At 48.7% G+C, this 26,183-nt stretch overlaps 1 protein-coding gene across 3 annotated transcripts in view; it reads left to right on the top strand.

Moving 5' to 3' along the window:
• Positions 1 to 26,183, top strand: part of LOC135903206 (uncharacterized) — a 258,736-nt gene that overhangs the window by 208,109 nt on the left and 24,444 nt on the right. For 2 of the 3 annotated variants that reach the window (XM_065433615.2, XM_065433616.1), the window contains 5 exons: positions 13,376 to 13,428; positions 18,701 to 19,067; positions 21,320 to 21,445; positions 21,814 to 21,935; positions 24,666 to 25,204. In XM_065433615.2, coding sequence (XP_065289687.1) covers positions 13,426 to 13,428; positions 18,701 to 19,067; positions 21,320 to 21,445; positions 21,814 to 21,935; positions 24,666 to 25,204 — 1,157 coding nt within the window. In that variant the 5' untranslated portion in view covers positions 13,376 to 13,425. Of the gene's footprint in view, positions 1 to 3,703; positions 3,856 to 13,375; positions 13,429 to 18,700; positions 19,068 to 21,319; positions 21,446 to 21,813; positions 21,936 to 24,665; positions 25,205 to 26,183 lie in introns of those variants that run through there. The other variant, XM_065433614.1, reaches the window with a different exon arrangement.

Below are 26,183 nucleotides of genomic sequence, written 5' to 3'. Positions count from 1 at the left end.
TTTTTTGCCGAATATTATTACTCCATATTACCGCGACGCATACGGTACGCTTATACTCGTACTTCCTGCGAACAGCGCGTGAGCGCAACTCGGCGTTTATTGACGTTTTATTTTATTATTCTTTATTTGTTCGAGCCGGCCTGGAAGTTCGATGTGCACCGTTCGACTATGGCGTAGAGGGTTAGCGGGCATATCACGCCCGGTGTCAAATTATCCGATACTCGTGCGGAGTATAGGAGAACACGCCTGTGCACCTTTTCCACGACCGCGCCCTCAGCGTCGCCATTAACGCTCTCGTGGGGTGTGCTAAATCGCGCGTGCATACGCCCCCCGCGCAAAATCATTGCAGACACTGGCGCGCCTGGTTGTCGGCTCCCGCGCCGCAGTCCAGAGTTAATTCTCGCCCTCCCCGCGATGAGAACGCCTACGATAATAGTCATAAAGGTGTTAAGACGCGGCACCAAACGCCGCTTTCTTGTTTTGATGCGCACCGTAATCCACGCGACAACTACGTCATCCGTTTGCTGTGCATATAATCGCACGCGGAACTAAAGGCTTTTAATCGGTTGCCGGTCGTCTGGCTCCGCGGGACACGTCTGTAACAAAAGACGCTGTCGTAGGGGGGGGGGGGGGGGGGGGGTCGGTACAGTCGTATCCAAGAAAATGCGCAAAGTTCGATCAACACCTTCTCCATTCTTCTTATACACGAAGAGGAAGTTGTTGCTATCGTGTCATTGCGCCATTTTGTACCTTACGTAATGCGTGTGAGCTGTGGGGAAAAAAATATGCATTGCAGAACAGCCTATGGCGCATTACAGTGAAGTGCGATGAACGATTAACGCGAGCGTCGCGCTGCTGGCCCGACGCTCGTGCCGGCAGCAGCGGATGGCGGAGCGCCGTCCCGGAAACTCCGCCACCGGACCGACTGAGCGGAGCGTTGACGGAGGGTCCGCTCCTTTTGTCAATTTTTTGTGCGTTTTTTTGTCTTTATCACTGTAAAATAATTTGCACCCCTAAATGTGAAAAGTGGTGTAAATCTGTCTAACTGGCACACTAGCACCAAAAAAGGGTGCAAGAGCGTAAATTAACTGTACCACATGATCCCCTCACTACTCAGTGCCTCTCTGGAAGTCCGTGAGGTATTTCTAAATAAGAAACAAAGATGAAAAAAAGCATCGAGCCCCCATACAGCTACAAACAGAAATCAACGTGCGACCAAAGGAATATGTGCGACATGCCACTCTATAGTGTTCAAATGCAAGTGGTCTGTGAAGGGATGAACCTCCGTATGCTCGCCTGAATAGACCGCCTCAATTATAAGAAGCGCAAGGTACTGCATTGATTGTGAAACCCATCCTGAGTGACGCATACGCCTTCTAACCTAATATTCAGTACACACTTTTATACCGCAACAAAAAAAAAATACAATTATGGCTTCTCTGATGTCGATTCGTGCAGCCGTTAATACGTCGGAACAGTGATAACTCGAAGACAGTTATTTGCTAAAATTTGAAACTTTCTCTCAACTTAAAAGTTCAGAGGCGGCCTAATGAGGGCATTCGTGTGCGTCACGTGGCCTTGAAAAAGAAAGAAAAAAGAACGAGGGCCTGGGTAAGAGGCCAGGGCCAGCTATTGTTTAGAGTGTGCGTGTGTGTGTGTGTGTGTGTGTGTGTGTGTGTGTGTGTGTGTGTGTGTGTGTGTGTGTGTGTGTGTGTGTGTGTGTGTGTGTGTGTGTGTGTGTGTGTGTGTGAGAGAGAGAGAGAGAGAGAGAGAGAGAGAGAGAAAATGAGTAGGCACAGAAAGGCAGGGACGTTAACTAGAGAGGGCTCTGGTGGGCTGACCTGTATATACGGGGAAAGGCATTAGTAACGTGAAAGAGGGGTAGCGCGAAGCGGTTGCCAAAGTCTGTCACAGAAGGAGTACAATCGGCACGATCTCGCAAGCCTTCGGAAATGCCATACGCAGACGGTCGAAAAACCTCAAGTGGGCGATCGAGATCCAACAAAGATTCTCCGAGTCGCTGGCCTGAAGCCGCCTTCATTTAGGTCGAATGGAGCTTAAGTTCCTCACAATTCCTAAACGCAATACACTAAACTATACGTGGGAAGTTAATTTTATTGCGCGGCCCCGTACTTTCTCGTTTGCTTGCCGGGCAAACTGTACGTGCGGTCGACGAGTATTTCGGGATTGCGTATGCGGAACATCAAAACATAAATGTACACGCCATCCCATCTACGGGTCTCCGCTGTGCGGATCACAGCCCAGAGTGTATGTGCTTATATTCCCGCAGTACACCGAGCGCCTCAGCTAACGTTGGCCAAGCTGTCCAAAGCAAACAATACATAAACAAATAAAAATAAAATAAAAACAGATTATAGAGGACAATTATAAGATATACAGTGTTCGGTGGTTACAGGTGTGACGAACGAACACTGTATATACAGTGAAAGCTCGTTAATTCGAACTTCAATAATTCGAATTTATGGATAATTCGAACTGTACGATTTGGTCCGGCCAAGCTCCACAGAAGTCTATGTATAAAAAAGTCCGTCAATTCGAACGCGAGAAGGTTCCCTCACGGATAATTCGAACTACGCTCGCCTGGCACACGGCCAGAGAAACGCGCCTACTGCCTACACACAAGGCTGTATTGCCTCCTAAACGGAGAGAACGGCGAGAGAAGGCAAAATCAGAAAAAAATCTAACCGACGCGGGGTCAGCCAGAAGGCAGCGGCGGCTGCCGCCTCTCCGTTCTACGTAACCTCCGATATTTCTTGCCCATTGCGAATCTCGGAGGCTTTGCAAATCTTGTACAGCTGCTAATGTTGTGCGGAGATGCCACGGCAAGCGCCAAAACACAGCGAATCAAGTACGTCGCAGCTGCGCTTGCGATCAAGAACCAACGAATCAGGGCCTTCGCCACCTTCACATGTTCGGCGTCTTTGTCTCGGCAGTCTTCATCGGTTGTGTACCTCTGTTTTCAGCTTAGGAGGTATCGGCCGTCGCGATTTATTGTGATGGTGTTAAGCCTCGGCTAACGTTCGTTTCGGTGGACATCGGTGGTGTGGCACAGTCGGACCCAGAGCTTCGACTTGAAGATGGCGTGTGCCCGCGGCACACGCCATCACTTTCTGACCCGCCAAATTTCTGTCATTCCCTACTGCTTCCAAATCGCAGTGTACTGTTGCTCTCCTTCACTTTCGTTAGTTCGAACTTTCGTTAATTCGAACTGAAGCGGCTTCCCCTTGCGGTTCGAATTAACGAGCTTTTACTGTATTGGTCTTAAGATCATATCTCGCACCGCGTGGTTTCCTTATCCTTTCTTTTTCTTTTATTTTATTTATGTATTTATTTATTTATTTATTTATTTATTTATTTATTATTTTAATAGCTTGGCTAGCGTTAACTGGGACACCCTACACACCGTGTAAACTGCAGATGCAGCTGTGCCTTCCTCGTGCTAAATATATGTTCTCTCCAGTGGGTACGGTCGTATACGCGCGCCCGCGTTTTCCTTTCTCTCTTTATTAAAGTCGAAGGACGCTCGGCGCTCTCGTTTTTCTTCTTCATTTTGTCAGCGCTTCATTTGTGATTGGCTGTTTCAGTTCCCCTTTCACCGCTCGTGCATCCAGCACGCATCTACCGGCCGCGTTGCTTGGTTAGCAGGTCACGAGTTGCGATTCTCGCTAATGCGTTTTAGAGAAAGGGTGCGCGCGCATACGTGCGGTCGTTCGAACGCGCCGGCGATGAGAGGCCATACACGGGCGCTTCGCTCGTTTGCGCACTTACGTGTGCCGTCTAATGGGCGCGCGCGCACATCGACGGGCCGCGCTGGAGGCTGCCGCCCGTGCACACGTGAGTGTCCTTGAAACGCTGTTTGCGAGCCCTATTCGAAGCACTTTTCGCCTCGGCATGCGTGCTCGATTGTGCGGATTCATTCAGCGAGCTGCAAAGAAAAAAAAAAGCATCTATGTACGCGGTACATAGTCTCGCTGGCTGATTGAACGCAGTCACGCCAAGCGGCTTCTGCCCTTCGTGCAGCTCGCTTCGCACCACCCGTATTTCGCGTTCGCGCAGCGAGCGGGTGCGAAGTTCAAATAAACGAGCCAGTTTACCGATGACCGCGAGCCAAGTGGTCGAAGCTGCCTCGCTAAACGAGGTTGGTTGGAAGCCGGCGCGTTAATTTGGCGGCGCGCGTGGGCGTTGTTTGCCGTCGCCTATCCGGAACGACTACGCGCGGCAACGCTTCGCATTTGCGTTTCAAAGTTTAGTCCTTGGTCGGCCAGCGCCGTTCCGGCGGCATCCAGATTGCGAGCGCGCCAATTCATTGCGTGTATGCCTTGTACTTGTAAAGCCAAGGGAGGTCGACAGTTTCTGCGTAGAACGGTCAAGGTCTGCGTTGAACAACCTAAGCCGACGTGTTGCGTTCTGTTGTGGTTGTTCGAGGCTGCTGGAAGTTCCGCTGAGTAGGCACCGCTGGCGCGTCAATGAAGCCGAACGTTTATAACGCTGTACACAAGTGCGCAGCCGAGCCGGATGCGTATACAGTCCGGGTAATTTCTCAGCGCTACACGGATCTTTGTGACGGTATGTGGGCGTCTATAGCGTGGAGACGAAAGGCGGCCTCCAGTGGCTCTGCAAGCATATCCTTCTAGGGCGGCACTGCACGCACGAAGGAGTCGTGAGGACACGGGTTAACTTAGGCGCCTCCATCTTCTCGTACTTCTACGTCCGCCCATTCATCCGACCGCCAACGAAGACTGGCAACACCGAAGCGAGTAGTACAAGTTTCCCATAATTTCGCAGCTAGATAGACAAACAAAGCGTTACGACACGTAGCTACGTACGCATGCGCACACACACGCAAAAAAAGAAGAAAGAGGCAGACGTATACTGTCTTGGCGTTCGTCGTCCATGCACCCGAAACGCACTAACTTTTGCAAAGTCCATTGTCGCATATTACGACGAACTGGCGCTCTTCGCCTTACGTAACGATCAGATCCCGCAGCTTTAAACGCTTTCAATGTTTATTGTGAGGCCTAGAATCGATATCAATCAGAGCCAAGTTTACAGACGTTGGTACGCGACACGAGTCTCCTTTTCGAAAAAGATGCTCATGCATATACTGCACTTACCTTCGCATCCTATACGCATCTACGGCCGCCGATGAATGGAGCGCAGTCGGTCGTTGTGGTAACTTTTTTTCATTGATTTGGCTGCGCACATTGGAAGTGTGTTGTTGTTTCAACAACGGGACCCGTCTTCGTCATGACGAATGGAAGCCCTTGACGAATAGAAGTTCCCTTGCCGAAACTATAGTGTCGTATATTGTAAGTCACTTTCATTGAAACGTTGGTTCCGGGCTGAAGCTGCCCTTTCTCACCAAGCGAATTAACCGCATCATTTCCATCTTCTTGTGTCTTGTTTGGTTTATCACACTGCCACAAGATATCGCTGTATACACCAGCGCTGCTGCTCGCCGCTCTAAACGCCGCTCTCGCTGCGTCTACCTCGTTAACAGTTTTACCGTTATGTTTATTTGCCCTCTAGCTCTCATTAAACATCACATTTCTAACGACCTCGTTAGTGCGTACCACCTCATATTTACACCCGCCGTGTTCGCTCAGTGGCTATGGTGTTGGGCTGCTGAGCACGAGGTCGCGGGATCGAATCCCGGCCGCGGGGGCCGCATTTTGATGGGGACGAAATTCGGAAACACCTGTGTACTTAGATTTAGGTGCAAGTTAAAGAATCCCAGCTGGTCGAAATTTCCGGAGTCCTCTACTACGGCGTGCCTCATAATCAGAAAGTGGTTTTGCCACGTAAAATTAACCCAATAATTTAATTTTAACCTCATATTTACAAGCGGACGTTGTGCTTGGTGCTCCTGGTGGCAGCCGACTGCGTAATAACTACGAGCAGTGACGTCACGCGAGTCACTGACACGCCGCCGTGTTTCGTAATTTCGACTGGGCAACTTTCGGACGACATTTGTTGCCGTGCGCTTGACATTTTTTTTTTTAATCCCGCTCTTTCTTTCTTTCTTTCATTTTGCTTTTTGCGTGTGAGTGTCGTGTCTCAGCTCAAGACAGTCTCTACGGTCCCCCTGCCACAGCCCGGTGCTCGCGGCGCAGTTGGCTCAAAATGCGATTCACTCGACGTGCGTGCGTCTGACGAAACCCCTGCGCCGTCATTGCGCAACTCTATAGCTCGGACGCCCACCCGTTCGCGTCCCTCGGAATGCAGGGCTGCGAGTATGGACGAGCCTGTTCCAGTGTCCCTCCGCCGCGTCCTTCCACCATCTCTCTCTCGCTCTCTGCAAATAAAGATTGAAAGTTCACCTATATTCTTAAGTTAATTTATTTATTCGGACCTTATGTGGAGGGTATTGCGTGAGGGGAGACCGTATTCAGTGTGTAGTAGTTTCGACGAACGCCTTGAAGGACGCATGGCTAGGTTGGTGCGCGGATTCGGCACTGCAGTCTTTCGCTGTTTGAGCGAGGTAAACGTTAAAGATGAGCGGTAGTGCGAACTACAGAGGGATAAAGAGCCGTTAGTTTACTATGATGGGCTACATACTTCTGGCTTTGTCGATCAGTTTAGAGGTACGAGCAAAAAAGATCCGGTGAGTAACCTTGGAAGCCCCATCGACGTATGACATCTGACGCGCTCCGCATTTGCCGTGTATGGCCTTCAATTTGTACGAAACATAACGGGCTCAATGATGTGCACGGTATTAAGATGTTCTATAGCGCTTCAAGGTCACCTTAAACCCTATGGTCTTAATGTGACCAGGAAAGTTCATCATTTAATCAATAAAGCGAATAAATTATGTTGTACTGCACTGCGGAAAGGCTGCATCCAGGCATAAACCACGACGTGCGCGTCAGACGTCGGAAGTGCGGCTGCGCGTTTCATTGCATTTTTTTTAATCGCACGACGATACGGACACAGGTGTGACATCATTAGAAAGGCAATGCCTGAAAGCAACGATATACTATACGGTACAATTCTAATGAAGTCTCACTCTCTCTCTCTCTCTCTCTGCAGTACAAAAGTGTCTATTCGCTTAATTCTCTCAAAGTGCTCGCTCCTTGCAACACAGCACAAACGACCGTGGTTTGGAAAGTCGCGAATTGTTTTCCGACTAATTGGGGCGCCGGAATGTATCACGAATTCCTTCGTCACGTGTTGGTTTCTTGTCGATGTATCGCTGCTTCCAAGCGTGATAGCGGGCTAGCCGGCATTCCGAAGGCGCTGTACTCTCCACCAACCTGTACGGCAATTTTCGATTCAAGACTGAAGTGAAACGGTTTATTGAGCAAAAAAAAACAACAAAGAAAAAGAAAAACGCACTCATAACACGTGACTACACGCTTGTGCTCGTCTACGTGTCGTGTCTATATCCTCTGCGCAAGTTTCGGTAACCCGTTTCACTTGAACATGTAACAACCAATCTAGCCTCCAGCCTTAACCATTGAGTATTGCCCTCGCCCCAGTAGCATAATGACGGGGTTGCACCACCGTGCTGGAATGAGCAACTTTTATGTTCAAACACTTTGCGGCACTGTTAGCACAGCGCTGTTCATTAGGGATTTCGCAGAACCGTTCAATCTTACGCAGCCTCATAATTTCTCGTGCGCAATCCCCCTTACTGCGTCGGTGACTTACTACACTCCGGCATTGAGCGCCATTTCAGATAGTGACGTCAACCGATGCACTTGACTCTTATCTTAAGTGGAAGATAATGAATGAATGAATGAATGAATGAATGAATGAATGAATGAATGAATGAATGAATGAATGAATGAATGAATGAATGAATGAATGAATGTGGGGCTTTACATGCCAAAATCACGTTCTGATTATGAGGCACGCCGTAGTAGAGGACTCCGGAAATTTTGACCACCTGGGGTTCTTTAACGTGCTCCTAAATCTAAGTGCACGGGTGTTTTCGCGTTTCACTCGCATCGAAATGCGGCCGCCGTGGCCGGTATTCGATCCCGCGACCTCGTGCTCAGCAGCCCAACACCATAGCCACTGAGCAACCACGGCGGGTCAAGTGGAAGATATCAGGTTTAGAGTTTAATATAGTCTACCACAGTAAAATACTGAACTTGTTTTAGGCATGTAGACGTATGTATGACTCATGCTGTACATACCAAGTAGGCTGCATGGCCCCTGCCGGACGAGAGTTTCTTCACATCCACTATCGTCGTCTTCTCACACTATGTTCCACTGATTCGCAACTATTGCTGCAGCAGCGGCAGGAGGCACCGCATACTTCATTAACAGACAACCGTGAAAGAAACAACGGGGAAAGCTGCCATTACTTCCCTGTGTGCGGGAACTTGCGTGTGGGCAACTTAACATAGACATTTACAATGCAAAAGCGCGCGCACGTTTTCCCGTTCGCGAAGCGAGGCCGCTCGAGACCGCTGAATCGTTTGCAGGGGTCTTCCCACGTTTTCGCTTCTTTCATTCGCAAATGCATCGCCAAAACACGATTCTCGTATTCTATGCTTATCGCTTTGTCATATCAAATCATCTCGCGATATATGGGTAGCCGGTCTCGCTGCCTGTCTCCGCCAAGGCCATGTTACGCTGCGATTGTGTGTTGTAAACCTCCTTAGCGGTGAGCGCTCGGCCGGACATGCCGGAAGCTTGCCGAGGGACGTAAGCCGCCGACATTAACGAGCGAATATGGTTAGCCCGGATCTCACGGGTGCGGCCGGCCTACAGCCAGATTGGTTGTTTTTCTCCGCACCCTGCTGCATGCCTTTTGCTTCAGCCGAAGGCGAGGCGCTGCGATATTTGTGACGGCAGCAGCTCTGATCACGTGATGTATGTGTTGCTGTTGCCAGTGTTGCAGCTGTATTATATCTCACAGAGGACCCGCAGCGGTGGCCTACTGCCGACGAGCGCGAGTTCGTGGGTCAGCTCGCGGCCGCGCTCTACTATATTGGCGCAAAACGAATCAAAACGAAAACCGCATCCTGCAACGCGCTTTGGGTGCACATTAAAAACAAATGTCGCTCTTTCGCCGGAAAAGCGAAGCGTCGATTGCGATAGCGAGTTCGTATAGACAGCTGTACGAAGTCAGGGTAGTAGTTTTATCGGCCGTGTAATCTTGTAAACATTCCCTAAGTAAATTGACGAGCAAACATGAACAAATCTCACTCGATGATCGCGGAAGCTCGCTGTCAAAACGCTGGAGTGAGGAAACCCGGCAGCAGCAGCGAGCGAATTGACCTTCGTGCTGCCTCTCGCTTCGACGCGAACTAAGCGGCGAAAACACGGCGTACACGAAGCTGTCAGCAACCGCGGCGCGCACTCAGTCTCATCGCAGATCGCTTTCAAGATAGGCACCGCGTTGTCGCGGAGTAGAGCGCCCCTCCTCCGCTTGCCTCCCCCCGCCCTCGGTGCCTTGCGCGCCACGGAAGACGGCGCGCTTCCTCCCCGCTTTCCTCCCTTGCCTGCGCGAGACTGAGCCGCCATCGTCGTCTCACCTTCGCATGCTTTTACTTGCACATACAGCATACGGCGCGCGGCGACAATCTTATCGCCCCTGGATTTTACACGGAACCTCATGCCGACGGTAGAAATGCGCCTGCAGTGTCCGTATAATTGCTTATCGCAATGAAAAACCCGACGGTCAAAATTAATCCGGAGCTGCGCGACTTCGGGGTGTCTCGCACGCCGTGCGTTGTTTTTTAAAGACTTGAAACGCCGTCAGTCAACCGTTATCTTTCATCGTCGTTGTGCATGCATGGTGCCTGTGGCACTCACGCAAATGGGCCTCTTTTTTTCAGTCATTTTTCTAGCCACTAGTTCATGTACATGCATTTAGGACACTGCCTCTGCAGCCCTCTTTATAGCTTCGCCGCAGTGCGCCAGCGTACCTCAACGCGCAGCATATTTTCAAAAACTGGTGTTTCAGAAGGCCGCCCAAGTTTCAACAACTTTCAGTTTGCGATGTCGAGAGGGTACACACCTTTATTAACACGTATGTTTACACGAACTTCGTCATAACGTTCTTGGTGGGTTATAACAGTGTTTTTGTCACGGTTAAAATACTTATATAACGCAGCGAGAAACTTGCGAATATGGATCGCAAATACGCGTGTTATAAGCAGGCCGTAACTTCTCGAAGTTGCCAACCGAAACATGTTGCGATTCGCGCGGCCCCTGGAAATATCATTTTTAGAAAGGCTGCCTGTTGAGCTATGCTCGCGCATTGCGGTGAAGTTCGCCAGATGGCCTCAGGTGCAATTTCCAAAATTCCTGGGTATGAATGTGCTCCTCCTAATTCCTTGAAGCAACTAATTTCGTCGACACGGAATCGTGCAAAGTGCGCACGTCACCTCTGTAGCATTTACCAAGGTGCAGTTTTACATTCCCGTGTGGCACCTTTCGGACGGAAGTCACAGTCGAGAATTTTTCGTGTTGTAGTTATTTTTTTCTTCTCTTTTTTTGCCGTGCCAAAAAGATACATTGGGCGAGCAAAATGCGCTTGTAAGTTCTTATCTGTTAGGTCGGTGGGAGAATGTCTCAACAGTTTCACCGACGAGGGAGTATGGCTGCTCGGAGGCACGCTGCTTATCCCGATGACGACGACGTGATTACGTAACTTCGTTTGCATCGTATCGCGGCTTGTTTTCATCACTGTATACGTCTCATTTGCATTCACGGACCCCTGTTAGCATTGTGTTTAAACCAAGCGGTCTATGCGGAGCGCGTGAGAGGGAAGGGGCACAAAGATGATCAAGCTCACCCTCGTAAGGCTGTCCGAATAAGGCGCAGTGAATTTTACAAGGGGGAGAAAAAAGCTCTTGATCACGGGATTCCTATGTAACATACCTGTGCCCCCTGCTAGGCTTATTATGTAACAATGGAAATAACGTTCTCATGCGGCTTAGCGTACGCGCAGAAGTAAGGCCAGCAGCACAGAACACGTACACGGCTTAGGTTGTTTTGTATTCTTCTTACGGTTTCTTTTTGTTCTCTAGGCCCAACAGATACCATGCCCTAAGTTTTGTTCCCATGATTGTAAAACTTCTCAAAAAGGAATCGCAAAGAGAATATACCTAAGTGAGTTTGGGTTCTGCGTTGTACGTTAACTCCCGTATTCTGGAACGTTCCTGCGTACACCTTGACAAGTCACCCTGACTCAAGAAAGTTAATAACAGCGCTGTCCCCATTGGTCACTGCGTTTGCAGCGGCGCTCCGCCGTTAAAAGGACTGGCAACTAATTTTCATGGTACGTCTTTTTTTTTTTTTGCGCAATGGAAAGCTTAAAGGCCACAGTGTCTAATCATGAAGTGGTAACGCGGAAAACTCCGTGGAATATTTATCACAATTTTTTCATCTCCACTGATAATCTAGTCTTTCACTGGAAGCATACTGAAAACGGTGAGGCGTGAGCGCAATAGCGATTACAGGCCGGCACCAGTGGGAGACAGACAAGTGCGGCTGTACGTAGCTGTGAGAAAGTGATAATTAGTTTATCAAATAAGTTGCGGTTCCTGCGGCTCAAGTTTTCCGAACTGTCAAATTATTTCTGCGATAATACCTATACATGTTTTCGTGGTCTCCTGTCGACTGCTTTGGTATATGACCAGTCAAAACGAAACCGATCGCATCGAAAATAAAACGACGCTTTCACATGCGGCACGCAGTTCAGCGTGTTTCCTGAGCCATGCGTGCGCTTTTTATTTTCGAAGCGCAGAATAAAGCGCGAGTGTCTGATATAAAACAACTGCGATTTTAAGCAGTGATTACGTTGCACTCAGTAACAGCCGACTTACGTGCAGTATATATAATACATCAGAAGTGCCGAGATTTCACCGCCAGTCCTCGCCACTTACTGGTTTTTCAGACTTTCTTTGCCAATTTAAAATTCTAATTCCTACTTAAACCGCGAACAGCGTGCGGTACCCTATTACTATAAATGATGGTAATTTCATGTCCATCAGCGTCTCGCAACACATTCTGGCCAGCTGTTAGTTCCTTTAACGCTCTGCAAAAATATCTAGCCAGGTATTCGCAGCGCCTACTCGCACGCTCTGCAGTGAAAATGTTTCTCAAGTCAAGTCGGAGTCGTGTACGCTTTAAAATTATTTACACGCTTAAAAGTGAAAGGGTGTAAATGTGTCTATAACTCACATCCATATGATGTCGCTCATATAAATCACACCATAAGGGTGTGAGTTATACACATTGCACCCTTTTTCATTTTTAAGGGTGTCAATTATTTTACAGGAATACCCGGGGAGCTTTGCTGAACCGCAATGTCTCAGGGCGATGATCCATGGGCTCACACTCGGTGAACTCGAGTTGGAGCAGCAAGGGCTTGATGTGTGGGCGAGTTGGTACGACGTATAGTCCAAGCAAAGAAACAGTGCAAAAGATACGAGGACAAAAATAAAACAAATACAATGGACAGGCGCTGTACAGCGCCTGTCCATTGCACCTGTCTTCGTCCTGTATCTTTCGCGCCTTTTTTTTTTTTGCTTGTAGGTAGAGCTTCGAATACAGCCGGCTGTTTTATGAATACGGTGGTTGCGCACCTTCGGCATACGATGTTTCTAAGCTTTCGTATTGTGCTTCACGTTCGCACATCACTGCGCGTGTGGATGCAGCAGTGTAACTGTCCTCTGGGGCCGTTTCATGCAGCGCGCCTATGGTTACGGATTGCAGAATTTCATTTAGATGCGAAGCATTCTTTTTCGAACCTCGGGTTCGTTGACTGTACCTATCTAGCCTCCTAAGCCCGTGGTGCTGGCGGTGCCTACCACTTGAGCCGCTGAACATACGCTGACGTTGTCGGCGTGGTCGCGGCATCGTCGTCATTCGAGCTTTGCGCCGAGCCACTTGGCGCGCGTATGATCCGGCCATGCCAGCTGCCGTACACCGCGCGGGTGGTGGGTGCATCCGCGCGAACGGCGATTGGAAAGCAAGTTTCCCACCTCCCCGTGCACGCCAACCGGCCCCTGGCGCTCACGGAGACCAGCTCGTGGAAGACCGCTGCTTTGTGAGCCTCGGCGTGTCCGAGCTCCACAGTGAGCGCCTGTTCGAAGTCGTCGAGAGAGTGAAAAGAGACGGTACAGGCGTAGCCCGCAAAATGCTTCGCACGACTTCGATTCCCACAGTAAGTGGGACCTGCATATATATATATATATATATTTTCTTACTCCAGGTGCAGCCAGCATGCCTAGAAATGATGCCCGATTTAAAACTGAACTCGTTTGCTCGGTTTGCTGTAAGCAAATCTTCGAATGGCCGGCACATACTAAGGTCATACTTCTTTATCATGAAATCGAATGATGTATCTGATGTCACTAATCGAAGCCTTTTGTTTTTTTATTGATTGCAGGTGGTGATGTGACCGCTGGTGCAAGTCGCCGCACAGTCTCCACAGACGAAATGGTAAGCTGCTTCATGTGGTGCTTGTATCAAGGTGAAACAATTAAAGCTGACGCGAAAGCCCATTTTCACTCTTTATTTAATACCGGCGTACGAAGACGCAAAGTAAATCAATGTCTAGGAAGCGCGGTCTTGTAGATTTACGGTTCGCGGCGGAACTAACTTGTAGGAGATTGCTAATTTTCAGCTTCTCTCTTCTTTACGCCGCACATTGCGAAGCGGAGCACTTCCTCCTTGGTAATTTTTTTAAACCATGAAGTTCTATTCGCGAGTGTATACGTTATGACTTGCCCCATGCGTGGGCCTGTTCCCAAGATGTTGTTAATTCTATTATTATTATTATTATTATTATTATTATTATTATTATTATTATTATTATTATTATTATTATTATTATTATTATTATTGTACGAAAACATACTCTCAAAGGAACGAGATAAGTAGACCAGCGATTATCTCACGCGAGAGGGTGCCACACGCGCACCTGCTTTGAAGAAGAGAAACGACAAATGGTAAATGCGGGACAGTGACCAGGCACAGAAAATCGCATCACGAGCACAGAGAGAGAGAGAGAGAGAGAGAGAATGAGTATGGCGATAGTCGAGTATCGTTAATGGAAAACGTCGGCATGTCACCTCGTGCCAAATCGCTCGTGTCATCCTGCGCACATTGCCTAAAATATAAGCTCTGTTGCGAGGCTCTTCCAATCCGAGTGACCTTGGCGCCACATTTAGGCCTATACCAATCTCCTCCAAGTGCCGCGCCCGTCCCGTGTCCCTTCGCTCGCGTCCGCCGTGCAGTGGAAGTCCGGCGCAGCTCCTGTATTTATTTATACTTCGGATCAACGGGAACGCGGAAGGCAGTGTACGATCCGCTAATGCAATTCAGGAGTGCATGCATGCGCCGTCGAGCGAGAGAGCACATTTCGAAATCCTCCGGAAATGGAAACGTTGAGCCGGTCCAGGTTTTCTTTTTTTATTTGCGGGTGAGAGCGACCTTCTATAGAGTCGACGTCTGTTGTTCTTGAAGTTTCAAGCGTACGCAATCGCTTATCGAGCGGAAACGCCCTTTCATGTTTCATTTACGACGTGCGGCGCTTCAAGTCTTACGTGCTCGGTGTGCTCTTATGGTGCTCGTATACCCCGTTACCGCAAAAAAGAACAGAACAGCGTCAGCATATAGTCCGGGGCTCTTTTGTAAAGCGCGATTTCTGGGTTATCTGTTGTTGTTGTTGTTGTGTGCGCACGTCATGCAGTACTGTTGCTAAACCTGCGAGTACGCCGCCTCGGTGACAAGAGGCAGCTAACTCCCTGTGACGTCACGAGCTGAGGCATACAAGGTGCTAACTATACAATGAGCATACCTACGTTGAATCGTGAATGTCACGACTCACGAGTAGTGATGCAAGACTGTCGGTGAATTGACCACCTATAGTTTAAACAAACTAAAGAAGCTTTAAAGAAATTCATACTGTCGGCAGCACATATCGCTAGTATCAGTAGGTCTATGGATAGTATTATGGTAGTTTCGAAAAATGCAACTGTCTATAGTATCTATAGAACCACAGTAGCTAAATAAAGTTTCCGTGATAGGGTCTATAAGCGCGACTGAACGACTACGTAGAAAGAAACAGATACAGAGACAGCGCTGTCTTTGCGTATCTGTTTCTTTCTACGTCCTCGTTCAGTCGCGCTTATACGCTCTATCATGGATTCTAACCAACTAGCCCGCCAACGTGTTTTAACTAAAGTTTGCCATTAATAGTGTTATTGTTAGCTTTGCAGTTCTTGGAATGCGATATTACTAAATGCTTCGGGATAGCTCAGGTTCATTCAGTAACACTTGGTACATGCATTTTTTGCAACAGTTTTTGGTGATCGAAAAAAAAAAATTGGCTTCCCTGTCAAAATTCCAAATATGGCTATCGCTTGTTAACTTGAACTTTAACAGATTACACCACACCTATAAAATCAGCTTTTTATTTCGTTGTATTTTCGAATCTAAAAATGGGACGGGGTTGAGGGCAATCAAGCCGTCTCTTTACGGCTTCTTTTCTCACCCTCCTCCATTGTTCAATATGAAATAAGGCTTCATTCATTCAATTACAATTAGTTGCAGCGCAGTCATGCACACTTATAACGGATTTGTTTTTCCTTCTTCTAACTGAACATTTGCGTGTGTAACTTAACGTCAACATCATTGCCGTTGAGTCTGCTCCTCCTGTTTCGAATTGCGTATACACTCAGAGGCTGAGGCCTAGCGCTGTGCCGGTGCACACTGACGTTGCAAGAGCGCGCAACTATGCTTCACAGCAACTTCGGGCAGCGGCGTTAATTGTTGGGCTATTGGCTCCAGGATTCTAAAGAGTGGCTGCTTGTCGCCTGTGGTTAAAACTCTAGCTACCGGCGAACAGTGTCGCGTGATCTTATCCGATCCGCATGGAGAGTTATATATCGTGTAAAAGACCCACCGCCATGGTGCGTCTCCCTCTCTAGTGCTCAGTGACGTGCGCAGGCGCGTCCTGCAAGAACGGAGACCGCTATCGTGCTCGTTACCGCGTAGTCTGCAGTAGCGCGTGGTTAGGGATACGCATGAAAACATCTACAAGTTTGCGTTGCAGTGATGACGTGCTTACGTTGCTTTATTTTCTCCTTTTTTTTTACTGTCGATGCTATTACTATTCATAGGTTTGTCGTGGGAACTTCGATAATGATTCAACTGTGATCGTAGCCCTAGTGCTATCGATAGTTCTGCATCGCTAGTCACGTCTCGCGAGTAGATTGCCGACATGAATGTCGACGGCAATTCGCGGATGTCGGTAAGAAAAGTCAGTCACACCGTGGCAAGCTGCGTGGAAGGTGGATCTATATCTATAGCACAGGGACAAAGCCGCGGTCGTTGACAGTGCCTTTTCACACCTTTGCGTGGATTCCCCTCATGTTTTCTGCGTTTTTTTCCTTCTCAGCACATTCTAGTATGCCGGTCTTCGATTATAGTTAACCTCCCGCTTTTCACGTCGCATCTCTCTCTCTCTCTCTGTCTCTCTTTAAAGCGACGAGTGAGGGGAAAAGCAAGCGCAGCGTTTTGTAATAAGCACATCGAGCGTCAACAAGCCAGTGACAACCCGCCGTGGTTGCTCGGTGGCTATGGTGTTCGGCTGCTGAGGACGAGCTCGCGGGATCGAATCCCGGCCATGGCGGCCGCATTTCGATGGGGGCGAAATGCGAAAACTTAGATTTAGGTGCACGTTAAAGAAGCTCAGGTGGTCGAAATTTCCGCAGTCCTCCACTACGGCGTGCCTCATAATTAGAAAGTGATTTTAGCACGTAAAACCCCATAATAAAAAAAAAGCCAGCGACAGATTCAAATGTTCAAATGACAGATTCAAATGTGACAGATTCATAAGTATGTTGCTTATGATGTCTCCCCCAAATCTGATGTGTTCAAAACTTTGTCTTTACCTGATTTCAATTCTTTGCTGCTTGAAACTGTTATCTTAAAACATTTTTGGTTAAGTCAGTATAAAATTCCTTATGTGCCTGTCCGTTCCCTGAGACCAAAGAATCCTTACATTACACCCCGCTGTAAGACGAGATATGGTCGAAGACTTCGTAACTACTATGTTCCAGCAATGTTTAATCTACTTCCTCAAAGCATACAAGATGTGAAAACGAAATATGGTCTTAGAAAGGCTCTTAGACACATGAATGCGTGATTGGAAGCCTGTCATGTGAGTGTGTGAGTGTGTGTGTGTGTGTGTGTGTGTGTGTGTGTGTGTGTGTGTGTGTGTGTGTGTGTGTGTGTGTGTGTGTGTGTGTGTGTGTGTGTGTGTGTGTGTGTGTGTGTGTGTGTGTGTGTGTGTGTGTGTGTGTGTTTCACTGTTTAATAACGAGTTACTGATGGCTCTGTCGCTGTCTGCCAGGCACTGCCGTTCAAGCCCACTGTAGCTTTGGCAGGCCCGATTCTTGCACTGTCTGTTTCTCAAATCATCAATAAAGTATTATTATTATTATTATTATTATTATTATTATTATTATTAAAAATCGTGTGTCTCTTCATCCTTTTCTTTTTTTTCAGGCCTGCACTTGGTTGTATTACTGTGAGCGAGAAGGCTTAAGGATAAGCGAGGTGCTCGATTTCTGTCAGTTACAACTTTGTCGAGACCAACAATGAAGCCTCGTGAAGAAACAATGAACCAGAAGACAACGGAAACATGGTCGTGAAGAAAACAGACAACGATAATGCTTTGGGGGAAATAATTGCTAGGTCAGGTTAGGTCGAGGGATTAAAATGTAGTGTCTTGCCACAGCACCCGCCGCGGAGTATCAGTGGCATATGGCGTCCTGCTGCCAAGTTCGAGGTTGCGCCTGCGATTCCTATAGGCCGCGCTGGCCGCATTCAGATGGGTGTCAAATGCAAAAAGAAAAAAAAACGCTCGTGTATACTTGAAATTTAGGTGCACCAAGAAACCCTAGTCATCAAGATTAATCCGAAGCCCACCGCTACGACATCTCCCATAAACCCCTGTGCAGTGTCCGGACGGACGTCAGAAAACCCCGTGATTTGATTTGATTTCATCGCCGAGCCTTCGTCGCCGGCCTTCACTTTTCAGTTTGCTACGCAGTTATCTTCATTGGCGCTCCCAGGCAGATGAAATCCAATGCGACATCTGCATGTAACCCACGGTTCGTGATAACTTCAAGTCCTTGGCACCCTTAGGCCTAGATGCCCTTGTGCCATAAAGCGTTATCAATGACGACTTCAAGTGACGGATATATCGTCTCCGTGGGAGCCAGTGTAATAAACAGAGGCGTTGCGCTGCCTCTTCAAGCAAAGGACACTCTAAGTACGTGGTAAAGCCATCGTACAGAGCACCGACTTTGAATTAAAATGATTCGGGACTGCACTTTCTTAATTTCTCTGTGGCAATTTTAACTCCGATGTCTCCCTGTCGTGCAGGGCGACAAGCCTCGGTTCCGTCGCTCTCTGCGCTGCAGTTGCCGTCTCTCGCATATTTTAGCGAAACAAGAGAAAAAGAAAAAGCAAACAAGAGACTTCGAGGTAAGGAAACAGCTGGGAGACGGGAGCGAACGCTTGTCCGGTCTCTTGATGCTTTCGTGTCTCGCTCCTAGCACTTCTCGGAACGCGGTAAAGAATTGAGGAACGACTTGGCGCGAAGGAAGCGACTGTAACGTACGCCCATGCTCCTACTTGCCCCCCTTCTCTTTATTCTATGTTTTTACCCGTTCTCTCTCTCTCTTTCCGCAACCCGCAGGGCTTCCACGCCGCCACTGCCACGCACCTACACAGGAGCAGCTCTAGGCCACGCAGCCTCACCGGCTCGCGCGTGATGTCTCCGCTGTCCACGGTCGTCCTCTTGGTCCTCGCCGCGACCGTCGCGGCCGCCGACACTTCATCGGAGCCGGCTTGCCCGGCGACGAGGCGCGGCGACGACGGCGTCGTCTTGGAGCCGGACGCCGACGTCTTCCTGGGCGCGTTCGTGCAGGCCCACGAGCCGGCCAAGGACGCCCTGCTGGGATGCGACATGCCCCTGACCCAGGGCGTCGAGACCCTCGAGCTCTTCAAGTGGGCCGTCGGCCTCCTCAACAGGGACCAGGGATTCGTGCCCGGCGTCAAGATCGGTGAGCAGTTTGTTTTCGTCAATAGCGTCTTCGTTAAGCGCCTACAGCACTAGTGTGGCTGAAGCACTGCGGGCTTCTGCGACGACCCCCTGTGCCGAACGTGGTCGAAGGTTCTTGAGCTGGCCGATGTGGGCCGGTGCCTGAAGCAAAGGACGAACTGGTTGCGGTGTGGAATTCGCTTTCGCAGCGGATCAGCAGTGGAATCTGGGCATTCTGACGGCCAAGAAAGAGGCCGCCACGGATGTACCACCTGCAACGAAGAACAAACTCGAGAACTCCCAGAGTGTCTATAATGACCCATCCTTCAGCTTCAGGAAGGCAGACATACGAGTGTAGCTGGCTAAGGTTACACTAGGGCTCACTGCCCTTCCCATCCACGTTCCTTTAGGTTTGGGGCAAGTAAAGCGACGCTTTTTATGCCGAAGCTTGCTTTGCCTCTGCATTTGACTTTCCCGCTGCTGCTGGTCTTGACGAATAGCTCATGCACAGGGCAGCACTCCTATCGTTACAGCCTTACTTGTGATCACTCTTGTGTTGTCATGTCGTCATGGCCCTTCTGTCGTTGTCATCGTAGTTATTCCACTCACGTCATCACATTGTCAAGCCCACGGCTTGTACGTTGAGAAGGTACGCTAGGCACGGAAAAATGCGCTGGGCAGTCTGCGCCGTCCAGGATCAATACCACGTTGTCGACATGCGGTCGTTGTCACGCCGTCGTCGATGTACAGCCATCGACATTCTAGCGTCGTCATACGTTTGTCGTCATGTCGTTGTCTTCACGCCGTCGTCTTCGTGCCATTGTCATTTCTGCTGGCTACAGTCTTAAATATTGGGAAGTATCGGACACGGTGCCAATAAACACCGGATGTATTGAATACTGACAGCCCGTAGCCGTCATTGAGTCGTCGTCGTCATTGCATCGTCGTCATTTTGTCGCAGTGATTCCACTCTCTCGTATGCCTTCGTCGTCCGATAAAGTCGGCGTCATTCCAGCATCGTCGTACCGTTGTCTACATACCGCTGTAATTATTTTAGCATCGTCAGCCCGTTGTCGTCATGCCTTCGTCGTCATTCCAGCTTCGTCATCATCAACGTCACAGCGCCGTTATCATTCCTTCGTCGGCATACCATCGGCATCACTCCAGCATCCGTGTCGCGTTGTCGTCACACCGTCTTCGCGGCGCTGTCGTCCTCACTTCAGCGTCGTCATCCCCTGATGCTTACGCTGTCGTATACTCATGCAGTCATCCCCGTGCCATCAGGGTCGTTCTACGTTGTCCTCTTGTCGTAGTGATTCCAGCGTCGTCACGCCATTGCCATCGTGCCGTCGTCGTCGTCTTTCGATTGTCGTCATGCAGTGTTTTTCATGCCATCGTGGTCGGTTCGTCGTCGTTGTGCGTGGCATGTGCATCACCGAGGGCAACAAGCTTGTGTCGAGGCAGGCGGTTCCCCGTGAAGACGTGTCCAACTGGGTCGTGTGATCTCGCTTGCAAACTGCCGCTGAGCAGGTAGAGCACTCTTTACAAACACCGTTGAAGGCTTCGGTTAAACCGATTCACATAGCGCGTGGGATCCGCACATTTTTTTTTTTCGGCCCTGAACTCTAGCTGTGTCTGCGCTCCTTCGGTAATATATGTGCATTCGTGGAAACTGCAAATCCGGACGAGTTTTGCCGGAGCTGCTGTATAGGTTGTCGCAAAGAGCTGTCTTCCATCGGCCTCTGCGAATCTTGCTGCCTGAATCGTTCCTTGTTGGCCACCGTTTTCAGATGAAGCAAGCAGGTGCGCTCAACCATGTCGATGACAGCCTAATTAAGGCCTATTAAAGGCTGCAGGGATAGCAATGCCCGTAAACTCTTATTAGTGGTTCGCAGTTATTATATATACTGGACCACGTGCGTGGTAAGTATTCTTGAAGAAACCTTCGCGCAATCAAATCGTCAATCAATGTGGCAATCAATATTTCAAATATAACGTTCAGGACTTCTCTACGAATGATCGCCGTCATACTTGGCGTCTTCGGGTCTCTTGATGGGACAAGTGTGCGCTGCGCCGCTGCTGCTGTAAAAAATAAAAAATATGATAAAAACCTGATGGCGGTAGGTCAGCTACGCTGCAACGTTAGCGTACTGCGACTAGTAGATATCTATCTGGTGACTTGTTCTCCCTGTAAGGCTGTGTCTTTCTCGCGGCACTGCAGACCTATAGAAAACGACTAACGCACGCTATCATTGTGACTTTTGCACCTCCCAGGAATGCGGGTGTTCGACTCCTGCGGCCACAAGGCGAGGGCCTACCTGCAACTGGATGCGCTCCTGCCCGTTCTTCGAGGAAACTCTGAGACTTGCGTCAGTACCGCCAACAGTTCCAGAGTTATAGGTGAGTCTGTCATAGAGTCAAAAAACGTGCACGCGGACTCTATATACATGCGTACGCCCTGAGCTTGGGGCGTTACAATTGTTACGAAGCAAACTTTGTTTTTTTTGTGTGGTGTACGAGTCGTGCAATCACCAAAACCACGGACACGAAAAGAGCCACGCCAGGGCGGACGAAGGACAAACGGCGCCACGTGTTCGTGCGCGCTACACTGAGTCCCTCTATCGTCTTCGAGCTTTCTCTATCCGAAATGTTCAACGAATAATTCCATAACCAAAACGCATAGACTGACTGTCCGTACGCTGTAGCTGCTGCGACCGACGGCCGCCTCTTTTAACACGCATGTGCATTCTCGTACAACACTCCACCAGGCACTCTGATGACGAGCGCCCTGAGGAACGAAGAGCTCATCGCTAGCCTGCTGCGGGAGCACGACGTCCCCACCATCCCTTTGGAGAGCAGCGCCATCGCGTCGCCCGAGTACCTGGCCAAGGTGAGTGCGTCAACCGGAGCTTCTAACATCCGCTTTGCGACCGGGTGAGCGAAACTCGCATCGCTTTCTCAAGTCACAGACCGCACGGGTGTTTCCTTTAGGTCGGCAGTAGCGCTGTTATGCTATCGCTACATTCGCGAGTCTCGGTAAATCTGTATGCATCACGAATCTTCTCGGCGCTGCCGCTGTACGCACACGTGCTCTTCGATTGATACGTCATTGGTATAGCGTCTGTCAAACCAATTGGAGCCCCTCCTTTTTGATAATGAATATACTTCATGCAACGAGTAAAATCAACACTGGGGCACTGCTCGCGCCCTTATGTAATTTAGAGGGAAAGACACGGGGTATAAGCTTTAACGAGTTCCTAGTTATTACGCACATGCCTGAGGAATAGATCAAGACGCTTTACGGAGAAGGTGAGCCTGCTCTAGTGTTAATTGACGTGCAGAAATTGCGATTATATGCAGTATGAAATTATTACGTGTCCATGAATTGCGAGCTGTACTTGTACATTTATTTATTTTTTTACTCCACGGCATTTCCTTCGTTCACCGACGGTGTCCAATTTGCGTTGCGAGCATATGCCAGGCAAGGTGTGCATGTAATCTGGTTAGATAAGATTATCTCCGTGTATAATATTGGCGCGCCAACATTCGAGAAAGTTCCGAAATGCGCAGGCGCGTCTTTTGCCGAGCGAAGACTTAATAGCACTGGTTTTGGGGGGATAAACTGCCACCGAAAAATCATAAACAATGTAAGCGTCACGCGTGTCAATATTTTTTAAAGAAAAGTTCGGGCAAGTAGGTTGTACTGCTTAAAAAAATGTCCCTTAATATGCTGTGCGCGTGCACAATTCAGCAAGACTACTTCCTAGTTAGTGAACGGAGTACATATACTGTGACATTCTCACGTGGATCCCTGTACTAAAAGCTGGTCAGTTTTGCATTGTTTCGTGTTCGGATTGAAAGAATATCTAGAAGAATGCACCACTTGTTATTGGCGTTCGATCTGTTAACTCTGATTTATTGTAGCCGCTGTCTTCCGAGCTTTTCTTCGTCCTTGTTTGTTTGAGCCACAAACCCGGTGTAAAACGTTGAGCAGTCATCTAACTCGAACCAAGCTTCTGCTGCGTCAGAACGATTTTGCGATTGTTTTCTATCGAAGGTCAACATAGTGGCCAGATATGGCATCGCAAATTTTGTGAACACGTGCTCACTCTCGGAAATATCTATTTTTCGGTCTCCACTAACGTCCGGCCCCGCTCGTATGAAAGTGATCGTGTTAAAACAGAAATGAAACTTAAAACAAGAAATTCAGTTACGATTTAGCGGTAAATGCGAGAGAAATGCGTTAGCATTACGTCGAACCTCTGTGAGGTCTCGGATTCATGATTTGAACCGCGTTGCAATGTGTTGGTTAGGAGATCACTCGACACAGGTCCTGACCCTTAGAGGAGTGAAGCACAACTGACGGTGGTGCGGAGCAGACCACCGTCAATAGCACTATATTTATTTATACATACATACATACATACATACATACATACATACATACATACATACATACATACATACATACATACATACACGCACACATACATACATACATACATACATACATACATACATACATACATACATACATACATACATACATACATACATACATACATACATACATACATACATACATACATACATACATACATACATACATACATACATACATACATACATACATACATACATACATACATACATACATACATACATACATACATACATACATACATACATACATACATACATACATACATACATACATACATACATACATACATACATACATACATACATACATACATACATACATACATACATACATACATACATACATACATACATACATACATACATACATACATACATACACGCGCACATGCACTTTTTACCAATTCGACACTCCTAGTGCTAACGCATTGACACACCGCGCTACATGGATACAGCCTATATCACGGTAAACACTAGCTGTTTTTCAACAGTATATCCCTTTATTAAATATTGTGAAGTGAAGATTACAAAGGTGTAAAAATGCTGGTGCACTTTCAAGATGAGGGCAAAAGGCAATGTGCCTGACGAAGGCCTGCCTTCTGCGAACAGACGTGGCATTTGACAGTCACTAACAACGCCGCTTCAGCAACATAGTGAAGATAATCTAATAAGCTGTGGAACACATCATGAAGGCATATATTTAACGAAACCCATATAACAACAATTACACTCAATGCGTATACCATTTTATGTCAAGCAGCGACCACTCCGTGACACTCTTTTTTGTAATTTTTTGCAAGAAGTACAGACACATAAATAAGTCTGAGAACTTTATTTTTGAACAACCGATGCTCGGAATATCGTTCCCCTTGGCTCTCATTTGCATAACTTCAAATTTCCTTTCTGGCCATTTACCAATGAAATGTGCAATAACCTACATGCTTGTCGCCTGCGGGAATTGCCGCGCGAGCGTTTCGCGAGGGATCTTCCTTGACGTGTGACATTCTGATGGTACGTGTGTGTTATATTCGGGTGCTCCTGCTATACGCCCCTAACTCAGACAGCAGTGTATCTGTAAGCATTGCGACTGTATCTGCAATATTTGTGCGTATTCGCCAATCTCCGCTCCTTGCTCACGCTCTCTCTCTCTCTTCCGACGCCGCTGCCGGGGCTGCAGCTGCTGCTTGAGGCCGCGTTCGACATGAAGTGGGAGCACTTCGCCGTGCTCCACTCGCTCGACGAGCCCAGCGTGGCCGTGGTGAAGGCCCTGAGCCAGCGCGCGGTGTCGGCCGCCTCGCCCTGCGTCACGCTCATCGAGGCCCTGCCCAAGATGGCGGCCCACGACGGCGACAGGGCCCGGATGCGGCTGCGCAACCTGCTCGTCCAGCTGGAGGACGCGACGCCCGTGTTCGTGGTGTCCGCGTCGGCCGACGTCGCCCAGGCCCTGGCCGAACTGATCGCCTCGGACCCGGACACCTTCCTGCGCCACCGGCAGTGGTTCTTCGCCTGGGTGCCCGCAGAGGAGGCGCTGCGCCGGCTGGGCCCGCTGCTCAACCGCGGTGGCTTCTACGCGCTCGCCCCGTACCCGCCCACCGTGGGATCGTTCGAGGGCCACTGGAACAACATGAGCCTGGCCGCCGACCCCAAGAAGGCCCAGGACCGCTGGTACTTGGAGCTCGTGGCCACGCAGAAGCGTTGCAGGATTCAGGGTGTCAGGTGCCAGCCCATTATTACTATTATTATTATTACTGTTGTTGTTGTTGTAGCGAAGAAGACAGGCCTGTGCCTCAGGAGCATCGTCAACGCCTCGCTCGAGAACAGAGCGAGCGCGCTCGGTGCCCGACGCTTGATCAACAGACCTGCCTTCGTATCGTGCAACGTTCTGGCTTGCTAATTAAACCGCCTTACGTATTTGGTGGAGGTTGCTGTGAGGCGGTTTAATTAACAAGCCAGAACGTTGCACGATACACAGGCAGGTCTGTTGATCAAGCGTCGGGCACCGAGCGCGCTCGCTCTGTTCTCGAGCGAGGCGTTGACGATGCTCCTGAAACACAGGCCTGTCTTCTTCGCTACATCGTTATTATTTCTGCTCCTCCCACTACTAGGTCTACACCTGACGTGGAACTTTAGAAGTTGCGTGCGATGCCTTCTTCTGTCGATGGTTATGGTTATTTGTTAACTAGAACAAACTTGAAAGTTAGTCTGCTATACAGCCCGTTATCGAAAAATCATAGCTGAACACAATGCACTAAACGAGCGAAAGTTATACAACAAATTAAGTGGGCAATGAACGGCTGTTGCATTGAGTAAAGAGAAGAGAGCCAACACTCGACAGGAACAACACTTTAAACTAAGAACAAATAGTTGCGTCTGATTGTGGTCATCGGCACCAAGCGTTGTATATAATAGAACACATAAGTTGCAGACGTATACACACCAAGGTATAATCTAGGTCCACGACAGGACTTGCGAATAACACGATCGAGTAGCTTCCGAACATGCTATCATAGTTGAGTTCTCAAACCTAATTACTCTATAACCAAATCAAATTGTGGGACTTAACGTCCCAATGCGACACTGGAGCTTTGAGCGGCGCCGCAGTTGGGGGTGGAGAAGGTGGACGTCGGATCGATTTCGACAACACGGGTTTCATTAAAGTGCACCTTAATCTAGGCACACCAGTTTCTTGCTTTCC

This window comes from Dermacentor albipictus, chromosome 2 (assembly GCF_038994185.2).
Source record: "Dermacentor albipictus isolate Rhodes 1998 colony chromosome 2, USDA_Dalb.pri_finalv2, whole genome shotgun sequence".
NCBI lineage: Eukaryota > Metazoa > Arthropoda > Arachnida > Ixodida > Ixodidae > Dermacentor > Dermacentor albipictus.
The sequence above is the reverse complement of the archived record's forward strand: the minus strand, read 5'-3'. Positions and strand labels throughout refer to the sequence as shown.